The following is a 22,526-nucleotide window of genomic DNA, read 5'->3' on the forward strand; positions in this document are numbered from 1 at the left end:
TGGTACCAGAGAAGTGAGTTGTTACTGCGGTTTACAAACACTAGACATGTTGCAACAGTTTTTGGATGGATAAGGGGCAGATTTTGGAGGAACTGTGAAGAGAATGATGGAGAAATTCTGGAGTACTTGAAGAGACTGTTGGTGTAAATGGAACCACTGCCAATCTGGACAAAGGCAGACACAAAAGAGACAAATTGGAGTTTGCAGAGTGAGAACCATGGAAGCTCAGGTCTGAAGCCAAGAAACCTCGGGGCAGGAGAGTGGACCCACCCATTTACAAAAAGAGGGCGAGTTTGCCCTAAAGGCGGAGAATGAGTCTCCCACCTCGTTGCAGTGGAAGAGCTGTGCCGCCTCAGGCCCTGGAGAAGGTATAGCACACTCCTTGGGGACTGGGGAGAGCCTGGCCGCCACCACATGGAAAGGTTGAACATGTGCCCCATAAATGATAGAGAGCCCAGGTGTGTCCCCAAAGCTTGGAGAGGGTGGAGCCAAGAAAAATGTGGTCTCCTCAATGTCCCCCGAGGTTGATTCAGAAAGAGGCAGGTCACTGCATAGGTCCTTGGAAAGGGGGGTCTGCCACTTTCTAAGGCTGAAGGATAAATGACTTTCAGACTTTGAAATCCAATGGAGTTTACCCTGCAGGCTTTCAGAAGTCTGGGTCTTGCGACTCCTGCGTTCCTTCCAATTTCTCTCTATGGAAATGAAAACCTGTATCCTGTGACTGTCCTCCTTTGTATATTGTCACCAGATAACTTGTTTTGAGATTCATAGGTCCACAGCCAGAAGAGAATTTTTGCCACTTTAATATCATTTAAGATGATGCGTATAGTTGCCAAGTTTACATGTGGTAGTTAGGTTCAGGTATCAGCTTGGCCAGGTGAAGGTGCCTAGTTCTATTGCTGTGGACATGAGCCAATGGCATGTGAACCTCATCTGCTGCTGACTACATCTGCAGCCAGCTAGGAGGTGTGCCTGCTGCAATGAATGATGCTTGATTTAATTGGCTGGAAGCTTAAATGAGAGAGCCCAACATAGCACAGCCCAAGCAGCTCGGCATACATCCTCTCAGCACTTGCAGCTCAACGCAGGCCTTTGGAAAGGCAGAAAGGAATGACCTTGGGAAAAGTTGGAACTCAGAGGCCTGGGAAAAAGGCCAACAGAGATTGCTCTGTGCCTTCCCATGTAAGAAAGAACCTCAGTTGAAAGTTACCTACCTTTCCTCTGAAGAACTATCCACTTTTTTTAAAAGCCAATCCATCTCTGGTGTGTAGAGTTCTGGCAGCTAGCAAACTAGAACAAGGCATGATTTACAAAATACCTGACCAGTTTTCTTCAGAACTGTCAGGGTCAGAAAAGCAAGGAATAACTGAGACCCCCTCACAGATTAGAGGAGACTAAGGGGACATGACAACTATATATAAAGCGATATCATGGATGGGATACTGGAACAGAAAGAAGACATTAGGGTAAAAACTGGTGAAATATAAAAAAAATCTCTTGTTTACTTTATAATGTTGCACCAATGTTAATTTCTTAGTTTTGACAACTGTACCATGATCTAGTGTAAGATACTAACATTTGGGGAACCTGAGAACTCTTTGTATTTTTTTTTAATTTATCTTCTGTACTTTTTTATAATCTAAAATTATCCCAAAATAAAACTTATTTAAAAAAAAAAAAGTCCTACAGTGGGAAGCATCCACAAAAGAAAGGAGCTCCTCTTAGAAGTGCTACCCACTCTGGAGACAAGCTAGCAATGCATCTACGAAGGAAAAAAAAAATGGAAAGAAATATGCCAATGTGTTCTAGTTTGCTAGCTGCCAGAATATAACACACCAGGGATGGATTGGCTTTCAACAAAAGGGGATTTATTTCATTAGTCCTTCAGAGGAAAGGCAGCTAACTTTCAACTATGGTTCTTTCTTACTTGGGAAGGTACAGGACAATCTCTGCTGGCCTTCTCTCCAGGCCTCTGGGTTCCAACAACTTTCCCCAAGGTCATTCCTTTCTGCATCACCAAAGGCCTGGGCTGATCTGCGAGTGCTGAGATGAGGTATGCTGAGCTGCTTGGGCTGTGATACGTTGAGCTCTCTCATTTAAGCACCAGCCAATTAAATCAAACGTCATTCATTATAGCAGGCACAGGTCCTAGCCAACTGCAGATGTAATCAGAAGCAGATGAGGTTCACGTACCATTGGCTCATGTCTACAACAGGACTAGGTACCTTCACCTGGCCAAGTTGATAACTGAATCTGATTACCACACAATGGGTTGAAAGTAGTGATTTCTGGATAGTTGAACTAAAAGAATTTTTTTTTTATGTTTGTCTAATCTTTCCATAACACATTAATCACTACTTTAACAATTAATAGACTTTTAAACATATTATCTTTCATTTTTTAAAATGATTTAGTATCATGTGACTTTTTCATAAAATGCCTTCCTCCACAAAGCATACCCTGGACTCAGAGAAACCACCCACAACTTCTCTTTCAATTGATTTCCCTTGGAAAAGTCAGAGCATCTTAAATTTGGTCAATGCCAGTAAAATGACTTGAAAAAGAATTGTTGCATAAGTGCTAAGTATTGCTATTGATCATTAAGTATCACTAGACATGTGGAAAGTTTTTTTTTTTTTTTTGCATTATTGACATGAAAGCAATTTTCTCTGGGTAAAGGATTAGGACTTATTCATAATATTTTATTTCAGTTAGGACATTACAAGGGTATATGATGTGTAAGCTTGTATTTATTCAGGAATATTTCTTTTCCTTTCCATTTTGCCTTGTTGATAGACCTTTACAGGTACTTTTATGGGGTTAGATTTATATTTACTTGTGTCAAAATCATAATAGCTGTATCACAAATTTTGGAATTATAGTGAAACTTCATTGACTTTTTCTGGAAAGAAGCCTTCCAATGGGTGCAAGAAGGCTTTGTGGAGAATTCTGCTCACCTCAGTTTGTCAGAGCAAGAGCTGGAATAGGTAGGGAAACACTCTCTTAGATACAGTTTCCTTGGTTGAGAGAAGGTAGAGGAGAGTCTGAGTTCTCCCTGGACTGGTGAGAGCCTGGTTGAGGTTCTCCACAGGAGGGCAGGGTACCATCCCCAAAGGAGCCTGAAACTGAGAAGGCAAGAAATACCATTGCAGGCAGGCAGACTAATGGGCCTCCAAAGATGTCCACATCCTAGACCCTGGAACCTGTGAATCTGTATTCTCACCTGGAAAAGAGGAAGTAAGGTTGCAAGATGGACCAAAAGTTGCTCATCAGCTGACCTTGAGATGAGATTATGCTGGATTATGTAGGGCCCATAGTAATCACAGGTGTCCTTTTAAATGGACGAGGGAGGTAGGAAAGAACCAGAGTGTGCTAAAAGGACTCACTATTGTTGACTTTGAAGGAGTTATAAATAACAAGAAACAAATTCTCCCCCGGTGCCTCCAGAGGGAATGCAACCCTGCAGGCACCTTGATTTTAGCCTATGGAGACCCATTTTAGACTTCTGCACTACAGAATATTATAAATTTCTGTTGTTTTAAACCAGAAAGTTTTTACTTTGCTAGAACAATAGGAACAGCAACTAAAAACTAATACAAAACTGTTCCTACTTACTGTTTGCCATCCATGTGTTTGATATGCATATTTTAATCTTCATCTGCAAGTTAAGGATTACTGTTATTTACATTTGATAAGGAAACCAAAGCTTGACTGACACAATGGCAGGTTTCTGAAAAGTGCAACTTGCCTCTTCTGAACCATAGAAGGAGAGGGACTGCCTCACCTAGAAATGAGTGGAAGGGAAGACTACATCATGGAACACACTACCTGCTTCCTTTTTTTATTTCTACTTCATGTGCTAAAATACATTTTAGAATATGACCTTGTTAAACAATGTACACTTTGTTGCATGATAACAGAGTGGTACCATAAAAAGAAAGTCAGGACATAAAAGACGCTCGTCTTGGCTCTTACTCTAATTAGCTGAATGTCCCCTGTCTCTTCATCTATCCAGTAGGGATAATAATAGTCATCCTACTTTTCTTAATATCAGATTAAATGATAGATGGAAAAATCAAAGTGTTAAATAATTTCCTATCCATAGTATCACTATTCTTTCATGCTTTAAAGCACTTCTGTAATACTTTGGCTGACTCCCTAGTACATTGAGAACTTAGTGAGTAGTTGTCACCTGTCATCTATTATTTCATTATCCCTCTGACAGTTGATATGCTGAGTCAGTGTGTAGAATGCTAAAAAGGACCTTCTTGAGTACATTTGTTTTACCTAGAGCATCTAGGTACAACAAATAAAATCTGTCCTTTTTTTACAGAAAGATTCCTTGATATGGTACTATAACTCCTTACTTCTTCAAAAAGCAGATGTGTAGCACAACTGGTAGCTTTCTCTGAGTTTCAGTATTGTTTACTTGGCTAAGTAGTTTACACCTTCATTATTGATTCTTAAGAGTGGGAAATGCCTCTCAGATTCCTTGAGGTAAAGGGACATAAACTATATTGAAAGCATTCAAGAAGACTTCTCCAATGATCTGAAGATAATTGTTTCACCTACTAAAGTTAGTTCAAGAGACAGTTTAGGCGATTGCGCTTGACCTAAAGAAAATGCTCTACCTTGGAGCATTCACAGTTCCACCTCACTTAGCCACATAAGCACAATGATCATTCAGGCCACTGGAGCTGGCACTAAAAATCAAGAAACAAGGAAGGGAGATGGTGCATTAAATTGTTTTGCACCTCGTTTGATTTTATTCACTTCATTAAATGACTGGTTTCTGCTTTCACTGGCATAGCATTTGCCATCTAATCTCTACCAAAAAAAAAAAAAAAATACAGAAACTGTAAAGTCCTTAACACTAATACTGTCTTTATTGGATGAACCAAATTATAAGCAGACCAAATATATTATTCCTGGATCCATGTAGAAGTCTGTTTAACTGTTTATAGACACATGGAAGCTTCTCTAGAATAGCACCTGCTTTAGCACAATAGTAAATCTCCAGATCATTAGAACTCTGTGCATGTATTTATGAAATAAGGTCATGATAAAAACGCTATTTATAATTTTTTTCAAAGACAAAAATTATTCACAAAGTATACCTTCAGATGTGAGATCAGCATTTGGCATTGTGTAGGCCACATCTATGTACGTAGAAGTTGGGCGTCATCAACCTTGAGCATGAAAAGTTCTTTGGGAGTTGAGTAGCTGTGAGTTTTTAGAGCAAAGAAAACAGGGGTAGTGGTCATGGGGTTGAGAGATAACTTTCCAGGTATAAAAAAACTTATGGACATGAATTCCTAGGCTGGAGGTGATGCAGAAGAGGGTATCAGCCATTCAATACACTGAAGCTTCACAGCAGTTTGTGTCAGTATAATTTGAACAAATACCTGCTTGTGATACTGCCAATGTGAGTGACTCTGGTTTGATCATTTTGTGTGTGTCCATTTCTAGTGAACAGGGACAAGGTCCAAGGAGAGTGAGAGTAAAAGGCAGCTCACTTTTCTTACTATGAAGTAGAATCTCCAAGCGTACTGATTCCTGAAGAATGAGTATCCCTACCCAGTTTTGGTCTGGGCAGAGGTTTCTTCTGTAGACCTAGCCTAGGTAAATACCCATAAACATGCCTGGTCGCTCGGAGTTTGCGTAGCTCTATAATTAAGCATAAATTAATTTTAACAATTAGGAATAATTTTATGAGCAATTATGCAAAATAATATGTGATGCCTTAAACATAATATGTGGATCGACAAAGAACTTACTGTATTTTAAAGAAGTTCCCATTAGTCTCTGTCTATATTGCTTGGAGATAAAATAGGGAAGTAGGAAAAAGAATTCCTGCTTTATTGGGAGTGTGTGTGTACATGAGGGGAATGGGGACATGGTTAATGAGTCATAGATTTGTAAGGAATGTTATATTCATATTGGATCATGATAAGAAAACGTCTGACCCTAAAAGAGAGAATTTTAAAACATACATCCATCTCTTGCCATAACAGAGAATATAAACACAGAACATTTTGCCACTCCTAACCTCTGTTAGATATGCTTAATATGGTCAGATTACACCTATATTCAGTTCCATGGCCATAATGAAAACTTTCAAGATTTTTTACAATAAGATTCTGAAAGTCACAAACCAATAAATGACATTGATGTTAGAATGAGTGTAGAATATCTTCATATTCATTACCTCATACTCATACTTTACCATCTAGGCATTTACTGGGACAGAACTGAGCTAAGTGTGAGCTAAAGTTACATTTCTCTTCCAGCGTCACCATTTCCGTACCACTCAAGGAAAATGTTTCAATGGCCTCTTCATACTTACATTCAAAATCACACCCCATTATAGTTTTCTTGGTATTCTTGAACTTGAGTAGCCTGCCTTCCTTTCTCCTTTTTTCCTTTTATTAACATTCTGGTTGCCTTTATTTAAAAACTTGTCAGGAGAATAAAGATTTTCTTCTTCACCATAATTTTTATGCCTTCCAGATCCTTACCTACTTTAATTTTCCCTTGGAAATAATTCCACTGTTCTTTAAGTCTGCTGCCTCTTGTTCTGTTTTGAACTAGTGACTGGTTGGTTTTGCTTTCCTGGAGTATCTTATTGCCTTTATTTTTTCCTTGAATTCTGTACCTTCATTTAAGCCTCAAGATCTTCAGATTTCTCATTTATTTCCTTGTTTCTATAGCCCCACTGCAGCTCTTCTTCTTTGGGCCCTGCATCCTTCCGCTCTCATCAGGACTGTTTGTTTTCTATTTATGCTCCTGAATTATCTTTTTTCTAGATGTCATATTCAGTGCTGTGCTGGTAAATGTTTAACAACAGACTCTCATTAATTTTTTTTTGAAAAAGCTCTTATTTTTAGTATTTCCTGATTTCTGTGTTGTACATAATCTAATTCTGGCTCATGTCAAATTACAAAGTTGACCACCAAGCCTGGAGGTGGGAAGAGAGTGGAAGAATCTGTGCTCTCCAGCCAGTGCCAGCCAGCCCTAGCATATCCCTGACTGCTATTGTTTTGACAGAGACATTTCTAAAAATATTCCTACCTTCTTTAAGTTAACAAAACAACCTGGATATAATTTAATTCCATTTGATGATTCTGGGTCATTGTCGCACTCTAAGGCAAAAAGTGGTGTCTGTAGAGATTATGATGGGTAGAGAGGAGAGGTTTGCAGGTAAACTAAATTTCTTTTTTTTCATTTTCTATTTAGTTTACTTTTCAAAATGCAATATTCAAATCCAGTTTTCATAGATCTATATAGTGGTTATAGCTTTCTTTGGCCCGATTCTTGATGATTTCCTCCCTGTTTTTGATGGTCCTTTATTTGTGTTCTTATTCCAAGCCACCCCAAATTCATTTTTAAGTTCTCAGGGAATAAATACTGGTAAATAGAATGACAGAATATCTTCAGTAAAAAGTGCAAATTTTCCAAACAGTGGAATTAATTTGGTTTCTCCTTTATGATGTGTTTTGTCTAATAACGTAAGAGAGAATGCTCTCCATACGTTTTCAGACAGAAGAGAAATTGTTTTATCTATAGGAAAAGTTCTCTTTAAAGGTTTTTATTACACATTGACAGCTTTAAAGTAGGGTTGCTTTTCAGAATGAATTGCCTGCAATTGCTCTTCACGTTTTCATTATTTTGTTTGTTTGTTTGTTTTTTAGGTTTTACTCTTGAGCACATCCACTCTGTTTGGAGAGAGATATATAGTGCATATTTATATCACTGATGGCAATGAATAAAATGCTGTAATTTTAGGGGAAGTTTCCCAAGAACTAATTAGACTCACAAGCAGAAACAAATGGGGTATTGAAAAACATGGTGCTTCTACTTCAATATGGCTCTATTTTGCATATTAGTCATTTCTGTGGAAAGTAAGAGATAGTGACAAATTACTTCAGGGTCAGGAGAGGTCCACGAAATGAATGTAGTTCTAGGGCAGTTGTCATTAGGCATTTACTCTTCTATGGCTTGCTGAAGGTTAACCTTAATCAAAGCAGATTCAGTCTACTGAATGGAGCAGAATGTCCAAAGAAATTAAAGCTATTCATGCATACACCTGCCACATACCTAAAAAAAATACCTAAGGTACCATTTTCATTTCAAATCTGCAGCTTCTAGTGCCAATAATGTGGCTACTGGTTGGATCATTTTTTTTTTTTTTTTGCAATTATCATTTTACCAAAGTAAATCTGAATAAATGCTTGAAATGTGCAAGTTCAGTACCAAATACAGAAAGTCAAAATATAAAAATTTTAGGTATGGAATACAAAAACTGTCATTAGCACATGATAATAGTATCATCATAAATGGTTTAAATGTGTATTTTAATACATTTTAAACTTGTTTAAAGATGTAGTTGTATCTAACACATATGTAATGAACTATGGCATATCTGGAAATTGTATGGCACCATAATTTTTATTTGTTACTCAAAAAGGATTTTACCTAATCAAAGATGGCTTTACAACTAAGTGTTTGATTGCAATAAAATGTGGTTCAAAAAGACTATTCAATTCAATTTGCACATCAGGGCCTTGAGTCCAGAGTTACTAAATAAGTCAACTTTATTTTGAAAAAACTCGTTTGTCATTATCATCACTGACAGTCTGAGAGGAAAAGAAACCAATAGAAGAGTGGTTAATGTATATCTCCACAAAGACAGGGATAGGTAAGAATTTGTTTTTCTTTCCAAAATGGTACTTGTTATAGCATTGTGATCCTAGAGTTATTGTTCCAGGCATATATTATTAAACCAATCCTATTTTTAAGTCATAAATAAACTATCTGCCTAGACTTTGCAATGGTGGAAAATATTTCCAGAGTATATCTCTAGCTCTCCAGATAGGTTTAAAATCGCATTTATACTTGAAGCTATAATACTCAAAGGCATCATAGTATGTATATTCTGCAGGAAGTTGCAAAAACAGTACATGAAATAGGTATGAATATTCTAGTGATAGTGATGTCCGTATATGTGATAGAAATTGACTATGCAAGACGTGTATAGCTGTGAAATAAATATAAAAATAGTATGATTATGCTTAGATTAGATGCTAATGAGCTCCCTTTGTTTTATTGTAGCTCTCGGCATTAGAGAGGCAAATCTTTGACTTCCTTGGCTTCCAGTGGGCTCCTATTCTTGGAAATTTTCTACATATAATAGTCGTCATATTGGGTTTATTTGGAACTATTCAGTATAGACCTCGATACATTGTGGTGGTAAGTCTTGTTTTTATTATCTTTTAATATAAAACCTTGAAATTGCTATACGAAGATGAACAAAATAATGTAAGCTCTTCCCTTTGATACAATATGGCATGGCTCTTCTAGCCCTCCATTACTGAAATCTGCTCAGATGTTTATCTGTGGGAAAAGACAATAGATTGAATGTTTTATGGTGAAGGCAAAGCAACATGACAGCAAGTCAGAAATGACATGGCATGACTCACAGCTTTACTGAAATTCAAATTTCACAGGAAATTTAAAATGGGATTTGGATAGAGTAGGAGGTCTGGTTGACGCTATGAGTAGGAGGTCTGGTTGACGCTATGATAAGACGTAAATATACATTAACTAACATTTCAACGACAGATGTCAGAAACCCAACAAAGCAAACCTATCTAGGTATAACGCTTTAATTAGGATAATAATGTAATTTAATTTTAATTGATTTAGAAAATCACAAATACACATACTGAAGGTTATTTAATATATACCTCTAATCTATTTCATACTGCATATTATTGAATACTCTTCTATTTTGTCAAAATCAATTTAAAACATAAATCCATACTCCAAAACATCCCAAGCATGGTCAAACACTCCTTTGCAGGACTATTTAATGAGATGTATGCTGTGATCCATAAACTAATGGAGCTATTCATAGTATCAAAAGAAGCAAAGTCATGAATCCAATCCAAGGTGCAGGTTTATCAAAAGAGAAACTGCTAGAGCAGGGAACCAAGGAAGTCAGAGTGAGAGTCTCAGCATAATGAGCAGGTTACAGCTCCTTATAACGGCAATGAGGAGAATTTCAAGTGAGAATTTACAAGGATTTATGGATATTTACATTCTTCGTTACATAGAACAGTCTTCCCATGTAGAGAACAAGTGGTCAGTAGGGTATGGTTATCCATTTCTAATAGGCCCTCCTGCTAGATGGAGACGAGCTAATCACTAAAGTTTGCTTTAATTGCAACTTTATTGGGAATGCTTCACTATTTCTGAAAGTCCTGTCCTTGGTCAATTTTTATCTCTGCCATATCTCAGAAAGGGGTTACTCCCAGCAACTGCTAATGCAGGTGGCCATAGTATTTTATTTAACTGTAGTTAATTTTCTTATCTATAAAAAGAGGGCTGCATGTATAAGAGGGTTATGAGGAATAACAGGCATATATGACTAATTGTAAATCGAAGTAACCTACTCTGAAATGCTCGTTGGGTCTGTGTAACATATAGTATTCAATGGAATTACTGAATATTTCCTGGCAATGCAGGAACATTGCCCTAGTAGAGGAAAACCATAGACTTACCTTCTGGCTGAAATATGCTGTCTTTCGTCTTTGATTTGAGCCGATCCCATCTGTCTAAAAGAGTAAAGTTGCAATTTTTTCTGGAAATGCATGAACTCTATTTTGAGTAGGAATAAGCTTTTTTATATCTTTCATCACATTTTAGAGATGAATGTAAGCTAGTCCACAAAATAGACTCAGCTCAAAATGCGTTTCCCGGGGGGGGAGCCTGGAGCACCTGTAGTCATTCTGCTTGTTGTGCATGGTATATGTTGGTGATCTTATCCAGTCCTTCTGCCTTCACCCTTTAAATCCTACTCCTGCAAACTGTTCACACAACTACTGCCCTGGTTGAGGCTTCTGTCTTCCCTTTCCTGTTTATGAACTCGCTGCTTGCTTGCAAGCCTTCTCCCTTCCAATGGGTCCTTTGCCCTTTTCCTAAATTATATAGTTCATATGCTTAAAACCCTTCCCTGACTCCTTGGTGACAGCAGAATAAAATCTGGGAATACACTTGCCTGACTCACCTGACCAAATTCTTTTCTCTCCATTCTTTTTTCTGCCTCCTTCTCTTCCTCTTTCCCTTCTTCCCAGCTTTCCCTTTTTCCTTCCTTCCTGCTCACTTTCCTTTCTCCTCCTTTCTTTCTTTCTTTCCTAGCCTCATTTCTTCCTTTTTCCACTTACTCATTCAAAATATGTTTGTTTGGTTTCTATTGTATATTCAAAAATGGTAAGTATGGGGTAGATTGATGAGCAAAATATAGGCATCTTCTCTGCCTGCCTGGGCACTTACCTTACAATCCAGGGAAAGGGGATGTGCACCTTTTCCAATCATCATCCACATAAATGCAAAATGCAGTATGAGTGGGAGCTCAGCAGAAGGAGGATTAGGAGGCTCTGGTCAGGAAGTTCCACAGGTCCTGTAGGCAGAGGTTGATAGCAGGTAGCTCCTATTCGTTCACCAAACATTTACTGAGGACCTACTGCATTCTGTGCTAGTGCTAAAGCAAGGGAAATACAACTAATGGAATCTCTGCTTTTCAGGAACTCATTATGTAGGAAAGGAGGAGGAGTAGGGTTCAAGGTTCTGGAGTAGAGTGAAGAAGAATAGCTATGCATCAAAGGAGGTCAGGAGCCAGTGCAGACTTGAGAGAGCTGAGAGTCTGTGCCCTGCTGCATCCTGAACTCTGTTCACATCTGCCTCTCCAGTATCGTCTTGCTCTTTTAGCTTCTCTTGGTGTTGGGGCCCCAGCATTAGCAACCCTTTTTTCTTCTCTCACAAATGTCTGCCTCCACTCGCTGTAAGAAACAATCCCTGCACCTTTGCCTCAGTGTCTGCAGCAAGTTTTGTGATTGCAGTTATCATAGTGGGGTTGTTTTTTGTTTTTTTTTTGTTTTTTGTTTTTTTGTCATGGGCAGGCACCAGGAATCAAACCCAGGTTTCCAGCATGGCAGGCAAGAACTCTGCCACTGTTCCACCATTGCCAGCCCTATCATAGTGTTTTATAATCAGTTCATCGCTCTGTCTTTCCTGCCAGGCAAAGAGTTCTTTGAGAACGCCGAGTATAATAGATGCACAATAAATATTACCCAAGTATAACAGATGTGCAGTAAATATTTCTGGACTGGGAATGAGCAACTTACCCCTCCTGAGCCCCTTGTGCTAGCTGCTTAACATGGAAGTAATATTGTGGTTTTATTCCCCAAATTTGAATGATATAGATGGATTCTACTTACCAGAAAGAGAATCCTTCTATTATTAATAATGATAAACACATAGAAAATGGCACAGAGTATTTCTCTGTTTCCCCACCTAACCACCTACCAGTTCATAGAGCCCACTCATGATGGAAAGCTGGAGTTACTTCCTTTGCTTCCCTCTCTGCCTGCTCCCTCCTGTGTCTAGATGGTGGTGGCTTTAAGTCTCTCAAGGTCTTCAAAGAAAACAACAACTAGATAATCCAGATGTTTTTCCTTTGGAATCATCTTAATCATCTCTTTCAATGTGTTATGCCAACCAAATGCTATCTCTTTATTTGTTGTCTTGGTCAAAACACTCTCGTAGGAAGGGGAGAAGAGAGCACTGAATTGATGAAAAAGGAAAAATGTTCTCCAAACCAGACATGTTATATGATTTAATCTTCGCAACCCTCTCATGAGGTCTGTATTAGCATCCCTAATTTTACAGACAAGGAAAAAAGATTAGAAATTGTAAATAACTTACCCAAAGAACACAGCAAGTGGGAGACCCAGGTATATATTTGCCCCACTTTCAAGGAGTTCCTTTAACCTGATCTGTACTTTGCTTCTGCAACCACATTGTGGATGAGATGGTGTCATTGCCAGGATGAGCTTTGATATTGGAAAATGATCCTGCCCTACCTCTTCAGCTGACCATAGAAAATAGTCCATGTGTGGGACTCTAGGTTGGCTCTTTCTAACATGGCACAAATCGGCTCTTTGGATGGAGAAATACCTGAAGAATCATCAGTCTATGAGTATGGGACACCTGTTGACAAAGGGAGCCTTTTATGGGGAGGTCATGCTGTCATTTGGGAAGGTGACCAGATTGTGTTATTATATTTTTCACACCACAGGCACCTCGTCTCTGAGTTGTTTTCATGAATGCATTAGTTTGAAAGAAGAACTGGTGGCCGGGAATTAATTCTGGAATGAGAGAGATTGAAAATGAATATAGCATATGTCACATTAATCAATGTGACACAAGAGGCACCAGCTTTTCAATAGAAGTGAGAAGAGACCTAAGTCAGAAATACATATTGATTTTTTACTGAGCAGGAAAAGATCTTTTGATTGCAGGCGATTTTCTCTCAAACCCACCATGGAATTCTCAATCACCTCCATTATTGGCTGAAACAATCATTAATCTATTCCAATTAAATTTAGTCCATTTCAATTTACAGGCATTTTGGAGTGCCAGGTATGTGCTAAGTGCTCACTCACTCAGAGATTAATAAAATATAATTTCTGTCCTCAAGGAATAATTTACTGGAGTGTACAGTCTAGTTTTACAAAACACAGACGGTGAGTCGCTGCTGTTCCTGGCAACAACTGGAGCTTATCACAATTGAATGTAACAATCATGTAAAGACATGATCACCCTTATGAAAATGGTTAAGGTAAAGGGCCATGTGGGAGCAAGCTCTCCTCTGTCTACAGGCATACTTTCAATTTCCTTACAGGGACAAGCAGGAGTCACCAAATTGCACCATTACTTACCTCCCCTACACCTCCTGTCAGCCACCTGTCTGTGTTTTTCAAAGACAGAGTATTTTCTTGAATCCTCAATTTGCATACACTGCTCCTTCAACTTGGAATGCCCTGTTTTCTTTATCCACTTGGAAAATTCATAATAATCTTTCAAAAAAAATCACCCCTGCTGAAAAACCTTTCCTGGCCCCCACACTCAGGGTTGAGTGCCTCCCCTCCTGCCCCATCTCCCCTCATTGCCCTCTCTATCCTTCTTCTAAACACTGCAGTCATCATGGCCCCAGACCCATCTCATCCCACTCCACAGGATACTCCTGGGAGGCAGGAGGAAGCCCCTCTTGAATGTTTTCTATCCAAGTATGCACGTGCTTTTTGAGATGCATAAGGCTTGATTGAACAAATAATAAATGAGTTATTGGTTATTGGAGGAAATGATTTTAGAGGATGGACTGGACCATGGCTTCTTATCTCTGAACAGCCTCGCTGAATGTACAATGATGTCTTGAGAAATGTCTTTATTCTCTCAGCTTGAACTTAGTTGAGGATTAATATAACATATGTACTGTTCTACCTACCGCTATCGTTAGCTGGCTTACAAGAAATACAATGCCACGGGCTCCTGCCCCTATAATTGAGGCGTTCTATTAGAAAAATTCACCATAAGCACAAAATGACAAAGCAATAACTCCCCTCTGGATATCGTTGCTGCTGGTGAGGTGAAATGTATTCTTTCTAGATTTATTTTTTGAAAATGAAAACAGTTTCCTCTTATGGTACTCCTTTATTGATTAAAATTTTATTTTACCTGAGGTACAATGCGGGCTAAGCTTTGAATGTATCTTTTGTGTTTCTTTGGTGATAGACAGCATGGAGTAGCAGATTGTAGGCGGTGAAATAGTAGTCAGCAATAATAAGGCACCCATCTGAAATCAGATGTTTCCTATTTACTCCTGTGCCAGATACATTTAAAGCTTTCTTTTGAATTCCAAAATGAGGTTCTGCTCTAGAATTATTTAGATCTTTATTACTTCCTGGGTGATAAAGTAAATCAAGCAGATTTTAATTAAAATAAAGAACCACTAGCTAATTTTAGTTAACATTTAAAAATAAAGATTAATTTTGGAATTATAACTCAAAGCTGTCCTTAAAAGTAAAAAAAGATTAAAAACCAAGTCAAATTGCTAGGTCTATGATTTATTTATTTGTGCCATTATGCAAATATTCATGTGCAAAAAAAAAACACAACTTTCTCAATATGAATTGTAATATAACACAATTTCTGTATGTATAATATTAAAACACCATCCTGAACTACGACTCTATAAGGCAGGCAAAGTACATTAGCTTTGGATTCAGTTGGTCCCAGATTTAATTCCTGGCTTTACCAATTGTTGACTGTGAAGACTTGGGAAATTCATGTGTCTTCTTTGTGCCACAGTTACCTCATTTGTGAAAACCTGATTTACAGATAGTTTTTAAGAATGATATAATATATGTGACTTGCCTATGCAGAGTAAATGCCTTGTAAATGATAGAGACTTAGTATATCTTTTTTCCCCTTTGATTCTGCTCTACTTGCAGTTAAAATGTAGGGCTGGTAGGCTGAACTCTACAACTCCAGGTGGTAGAACTCCAGAAAATGTTAAATCAGTGAGTGAGCAAGGAGCCTAGTCTATTATTTTTAGTGAGTGTCTAGCATATTTTGAATAATATTGTAGCTGCTTACAAAACATAAATGAAGGAATAAATGTGCTTTCTGGTAACTAGAAAAAAGCAGGCTCAGAAAATAAAAATAATTCATGTTATAAACTGATTATTGAAAAGTGAAGAAATAGACTGGGAGACTACTGTGTTCATTTAAATTTGAAAGCTGAAATAGCCCCATAAAATTAGGAAATATTCAGAAAGCCACATAGATCACATGAACATTCTTCCTTCTGTATTTACGTTGTCTAATTTTATAAATTAGGATATAAAAAGCACATACTGTACTAAGCAAAATAGATGGATAGCGGCCCTGGCACTATGGGATCAACAATTCCATCCTGACCAAAAGGCGGAAAAGAAGTGTAACTAATAAAGTATTAGAAGCTGAGAGAGTTCAAATAGAGCCGAGAGGCTGCTTTGGAGGTCACTCTTACACAGACTTCAGTTAGACACTGCTACCCATCATAACTTACCAAACCCCAACCAAAGCCATTCCAGCCAATCCTAAAGAACACCTGGGGTACTATATAAGATTTTAAAAAGGTTCCATGCACTAGGGTAACTTTCCAGAAACCTACAACTTCCAGATGGGTCCCTGGATCTGATAAATCCTGAAACCTAGAGGGCTCAGCCTCTCCAGAGTATCAGCTAGTTCCATCTCCCTGTCCCATATTATTGACAGCCCTTCCAACATGGAAAAGTTAGAATGGCCATAGCCCAAATACCCCTAAAGAGAGGATGGAAAGATCAAAAGTAATGGTGGAGTTACACAGAGAAGGTAGGATTTAATGCACAAATATGATTGCTGAATCATAAATTGGTATTTCTTTTAGTCTCCAGTATCTAAGAGCAGCTACAAGTAAAAACCTAAAATTGTGGAATTAAAACCCATGCCGAACTCTGAAATCTGTTCTATAACTAATTGTTGTGCTGTGCTTTGAAATGTATTTCTTTTTTGTATATATGTTGTTTTTCATGAAAAGAAAAAAAGGTCGATTGTGATGATGAAAAAAATATGTATTCCTTCTAGCCTCCTATGTTTTGAAGCAGCTAGAAGGAAAAATCTGAGATGATAATATGGTAGCCCATGACAAACTCTGGAACTGTCCTGGAACTACTTATTGAAGAGTGCTTTGAAAACTATTGCTTTTTTTCTTTCTCTGCTTTGTTTTTATGTTATATTGTACAATAAAGAAAAGTTAAAAAAAAAATAGATGGATAGATTTTGAGAGAGACAAAGAGAGGACAGAATCCACAGAGTGACTTTGTTCTAACATTAGCAAGTTAATTTTTCTCTGCTGCAAGCATATACATCTGGCTAGTTGGCCACGTCACCATGCCCCATAGTAACCAAAGAATGTTGTTAAAATCAGAGTCTTGTCTCTTTTTCATTCTTATTTAAATTGAATTATAAGTAAAATAGCTCACTTCAACAAGAAGGTAGGGTGGGTAGCCAGTCTATTTGCCATGTATTATACCTGTTACTTCTTGTCTAGGTAAATCCCTATGTATGTCTCCTTATTGTATATTTCTTTCCCTTTATCTCTAGCCACTGACTGGTGTCTCAGGCACACACTCAGGTATATAGCTTACATCTCATAACAATTCAAAATTCGATAGTATAAATATTCTCTTTTTTGCATCAAACCAATGTATTAGAAGAGAGAAACCCCACAATATTACTAAAAATTATGTTCTGAACTTGCATGGCACATTTATTGTGAAATGCAGAAGAAATTACCATTCCTGCCAGTTTTAGGAGATATATAGATATCTCCTAAAATATAATATATATATACACATAGAAATTATAATTTGGGGTATTGGTCATTTGGCAAACTGCTGAATGTGCAAATTATTCTATAGTCATTATTTTATGATATTTTCAAATCAAGCCATACCATGTAATACTTAAGAATCCTGACTCTAGAATCACGTTATCAGGTTTCCAATCCCATCTCTGACATTAAGTGGGTGATCAAATGATTGCCTCTCAACCTTGGTTTGAAGGGGATGACTGGATCCTGAATACACTTTTATCACTAGGCTTTTAAATAGAATCGTCTTAGTATGCATTTGCTCTATCTGAATTCGCTGACTCTCCTAAAAGAATGCTTGTGGGTTTACTTTTGTAGCCATAATATTAGGTGTCATGATTTCTGCAATAATGTCCTTACTTTATACTTACTTTAGTTTATATCCTTTCCTTAACCTTTGTCACTGGCTTTTTATTCATTACTTAGTGTCTGCATTCCTCTCCTCATTCAAAAGAGTTATAATTAGATTCACTTAGAATGGAAAATATCAGACCCCAGATCGAAATTTTGTGAATTCTGATATAGTTTCTGGTAGAGTTGTGGCTATATTATGCAGAGTCTAAAATGCATAATTCTATGTTTTATTTAATATAATTCTATGTATTCTATTATAGCATAGTATAGAATAAGGTAAAGAAGTAATGTTGGTATTTATTCTAATTCAATAACAGCATTTGATGATTATAATCACTGATTGAAAGCAATAATTTAATTGGTATGTCAATTAAAGAAATGAAAAAATTCATAGATTTTTGTGATAAAGAAAAATGAATGGGTGAAGTACTGAATTTAATCTGCTAATTGTGTCTCAAGCTGAGTACCATCCTCAGTTATCCAAGTCGTTCTCTATTTCACTTCCCTGGACCTCAGTTCCTTTGTCTGCAAAAGACAGTGACTGGTTGAGGTGAGCCCTGAGACCCTTTCTATTTATGAGTCTCAATCTAAGGCTACCTTAATTAAGGCTAACAGTGCTCTTGAGAAAGATGCTTCCTAATAAATAATACATTAATAAAACCAATTAATCACTAAGGCCAATATGTTTAGAGTTCATTGAATGTGATTGGAAGGTATTTTCCTACTATGAACATGTGCTGTCCAGCTGCTCAATTTTAATCTTATTTATTAATTTCTGTCCTTTTTAAAAAATATTGTTTAGTTGACCATGTTTTTATTATATGACTATATTAGAGGTTTGTTCATTTACTCCACACATTCATTTTCAAACACGGTCTTTATTCAGGAAGATGGAAGTGTTGGGTTTTGACTAAGATTTCTAAAAATTTGACAGTTTAATATCACAACTTTAAAAATTATATATGAATAGTCCACAGAAAATTTGTATAGTGGTGTTCTTTGGAAAAGATAATATTAAGAAAACAGAAATTAAGTCAGTGCTCAAATATAACTTGTATCTGAAAGCTAGCAAAGCACTTTAAAAATAAATCTAGCTTTATTGGCATCTACTGAAAGCAGTTTAAACTACTGGATTTTTTTCTTTCTAGAGATCTCAGGGGACCCAATAAGGAGTATTCTTTCCTGAGCACCCCGTTTGTTTCTTCCTAGAAGACTTGTACTTACTGACATTTTATTATTGATTTGTTCAGTTTACGTGTCTTTCAACTCCATATTTTCCTTCTCTCTTGTTTTTTTCTTTCTATCTAGTATACAGTCTGGACTGCCCTTTGGGTCACATGGAATGTGTTCATTATTTGCTTTTATCTGGAAGTAGGTGGACTCTCTAAGGTGAGTTTATCATGCTTTTAAAGTACACTTAAAAAAAGAGCACATTTATCAATGACTGTCATGACTTCATATTATTTTGTATGTGAGTAAAGAAGTCTAAGTAATTTTACAAATGGAATAATAATCTGAAGAGGTTTGTGATACTATTTAGCAAAGAATGATCTTGGAAACATGTTTGTATAATAGAACTTCAAAACAAAGGCTTATGTTTTAGATTGTTATGCTGAAGTGGGACTTGGCTTACAATGTATGCCCATTTAAGTGAAAAATGGTTTTGAACATTCTTACATTTAAAGTAGGAAAAGAGAGTGACTAAAATGTTAATATAGCAAGCATGAAAAGCAAATTGCTATCTTTCTTTGAATATTAATTCTGAAAAAAAATTGGAGAAAGAGTGAAATTCTTGTACATGTAAGTGGAACATTTATTTACTAATAAGTCATACGCTACTTTGGTAATTCTTATTTTTAATTCCTGATCAGACAGAAGTGAGTTGTCTTAATGCAAAGTGATACATATGTTATTTCTGTCTGTATAGAATTAATATCAGTAGAAAGCACTGTTTTCATTGGGATTCCTGCAAAAACATCCTTTGATATCCACTCAAGGTTAAGTTTCTTGTTGTGTTTCTGAAATAACATTTTTTGATTACCACCCAAGTTAAGAACAGCTCAGGTGAGTTTCTAGTTTCTTAAATATCTTTCTTATAACCAGCACAAATTTTCACTCTAGAGAAGAGACTTAACAGTATGGTTAAGTATAAGAAAGCTGCAATTATTGTTTAGATTTCTTATTACCAAGTATATTTGTGCTGATTTATTTTATTGTATGAGCTCAAATATGCTGAGTAATGTAATGGTCATTTACTTGCATTTGTGGTTTAAATCTTAGAAAACTCCTTGACCAGCAGAGATGTATTTAGAATTGGTAGGCTCCATTGAGGTCCATATGGTAATAAATATGTTTGATTCAGTTAAGCAGCAAAATTCCCTGTAGGATTTTCTACAAAACCTCCAGAGGTAGTTTCTTTTCATTCTGCACTATAATGACCTTATAATTAGAACCGTCATTAGTTTCTCACATCAGCAAATGTATTCAGGAACCATAAATGACATTTTCCATACTAAGTTCCATACATATGCACTAACATTTACTTTTAATATTTGTGCTATTAATCACCTTTCACTACCAATTTCTAAGACAGATAAATGTACTTAAATAAGCACCTAGTCATCTTCTGTAACGTGAAGATGATAAAGTAATTTTAAAGCCCAAACCTTATGAATAAGTTAGGCACAGCATGTTTCAACCTGTTTTGTCTCTTCTGATTTGAATGGTCATTTTAAATCATATTTTTTACTTCCCTGAGTGGAAGTTAGCTTTTATTTTCTTCCCTGTAAATTGATTTAGAAATATTTGCTGGTTGGACCAGATGATATTTGTCCTTTGGAAGTAGCATCACAGTGTGTGGAAGGAAGACAATTTCAGGCCTTATGTCTTTTGTGTAAATTTTGTTTTAACACTTACTAACCATGGACCCTTGTGCAAATCCTTTAAACTTTCTGAGTCTATGGAAAATGATAACAGCAACTTTTTTTTTTTTTTTTTTTATGAGCAGGCACTGGGAATAGACCCGGGTCTCCAGCATGGCAGACGAGAACTCTGCCTGCTGAGCCACTGTGGCCCGCCCAATCATAGCAACGTTTTTGTCAATGATAGAGTAGTCAGTGTTTGTTGGTTACTTAGCACTCTTTCAAGCACATCATATATGGCAACTAAGGTAAGCTTCAAAACAACTTTGTGACATGTTAAAACAAAAAATGCTGGCAGTCATTTGTTCCACCTAGGTCTAATTTCCCTCTTCTGCTCAAGGCTGGGTTTAAAAACTTTTTCTTGTAACTGCTTTTCTAATATCACTGTGCACATGAAGGTGTTTTTCTCATGTCTTTGAGATCCAAGTAGGAAAGAAATTGGACATAGCAGTCCTGGTTGCTCATTTTATTCAAATGCTGTTAAGCAACCAAGTATTTTATGCTATTAAGAGGCTAACTGACTCCAAAAGGGGCATCCTAAGGATTTGCTATTGGTCTTCATCTATTTAATGCCTCAAAGACTGGTAGCATCTATTTGGTTAGCCAAAGTTGAGCCTCAATTCCCGCCTGGGGGAAATCTATTCTACAAAACAGAACAGAATAAGGACCGTTAATAAACTCAAGCATTCCGCCACCCTCCTATTTTGAATTCCTTTTTGCAAGAAATCTCTTGTCTATAGATGCTGGTTTATGCACTAATTTTCTATAGCTCTCCATCCTCTGCTATTTCATGAAGGAATTTCTTGGTTTAACCATTTAGATAAATTAATAGCAGTCTCCCTTTACCTTGCTTTTTGTCCAAAACATTGTATCTTTCTCCAAATACTAGTTTCAGAAATTTCCACATCTCTGAATTTGGGTGTAATTCCAATGACAAACATGAGCTGTGAATGGCCAATTTGTACCTCATAGTGCTCTTTTGTTAGCATTTTATATTTGTGGCATGAAAATGCTCATGGATCACCTGAGGACAATTGAGCAGTCCCACAGGCAAATGGGCATGGAAACAGTAGCCCTTACAATGCTCTGATGACTAAAATTTTTTGTGTACTCTTGTGTTTTAAAAAGTTCTTTGTCTTAAATACTAATATTGTAAATATCAATATATACTACCCACATAAACAAAAGTTCTTTAGGATCCTCAGTAACTTTTAAGAGTGTTAAAGGTTCTGAAGTTAAAATATTTGAGAAAATCTGCCATAGAGCAATCAGTAGGAAGAACAAATAATAATACAAATAGAGAGTTATGAAAACAAACAAAAACAGAACTAAATGAAATGTTAAAAAATATTTTATCAGTTGTAATATAGACAGAAAAGGAGAAACAAAAAACCCAAAACATGGTATAAATAAAAAATAGCAAACATGGCAGAATAAAAACCCCAACGATATCAATAATTATATTAAATGTAAATAGACTAAACAACCTTATTAAAAGGCAGAGATTAGAAGAAAGGGTTTTTTAAAAAGCCGCTACTTAATGCTATTTATCTGAAACATACTTTAAATATAAAGACATAGATTGGTTTAAATTTAAAATATGGAAAAAGGTATGCCATGCAAACAATAACCAGAGAAAAATTCTGTGGTCATATTCTGAAGTCATAGAATTCAAGCCAAGAAATATTAATAGAGATAAAGAGAGCTGCTTGATAACGATAAAAGGGTCAATGTATCAAATAGATAAAATAATTGTAAATGTGTACATACCTAAAAACAGAGTTAGTACACATTAAACAAAAAATGAAAATATTACAGCAAGAAATAGAAATAGTCATAGTCATGTTTCCAAAGTTTATCACTGCTTTCTTAGTAATTGATAGATCAGGTAGGCAAAATTCAGTTGAGGTAAAATATTTGAACAACCCTATCAATCAACTTGTCTAACTGATATT

The 22,526-nt window shown here is 36.6% G+C and overlaps 1 protein-coding gene across 1 annotated transcript in view; it reads left to right on the top strand.

Annotated features, from left to right (window-relative positions):
- The first annotated feature begins 311 nt into the window (after window positions 1-311).
- The window catches only part of NKAIN3 (sodium/potassium transporting ATPase interacting 3), a 344,946-nt gene continuing 322,731 nt past the window's right edge, over window positions 312-22,526 (top strand). Inside the window, exons 1-3 of the mRNA XM_077163307.1 lie at window positions 312-368; window positions 9,112-9,249; window positions 18,959-19,039. Coding sequence (XP_077019422.1) covers window positions 312-368; window positions 9,112-9,249; window positions 18,959-19,039 — 276 coding nt within the window. The remainder of the gene's footprint in view (window positions 369-9,111; window positions 9,250-18,958; window positions 19,040-22,526) is intronic.

The sequence above is a fragment of the Tamandua tetradactyla genome, chromosome 6 (assembly GCF_023851605.1).
Source record: "Tamandua tetradactyla isolate mTamTet1 chromosome 6, mTamTet1.pri, whole genome shotgun sequence".
Taxonomy (NCBI): Eukaryota; Metazoa; Chordata; class Mammalia; order Pilosa; family Myrmecophagidae; genus Tamandua; species Tamandua tetradactyla.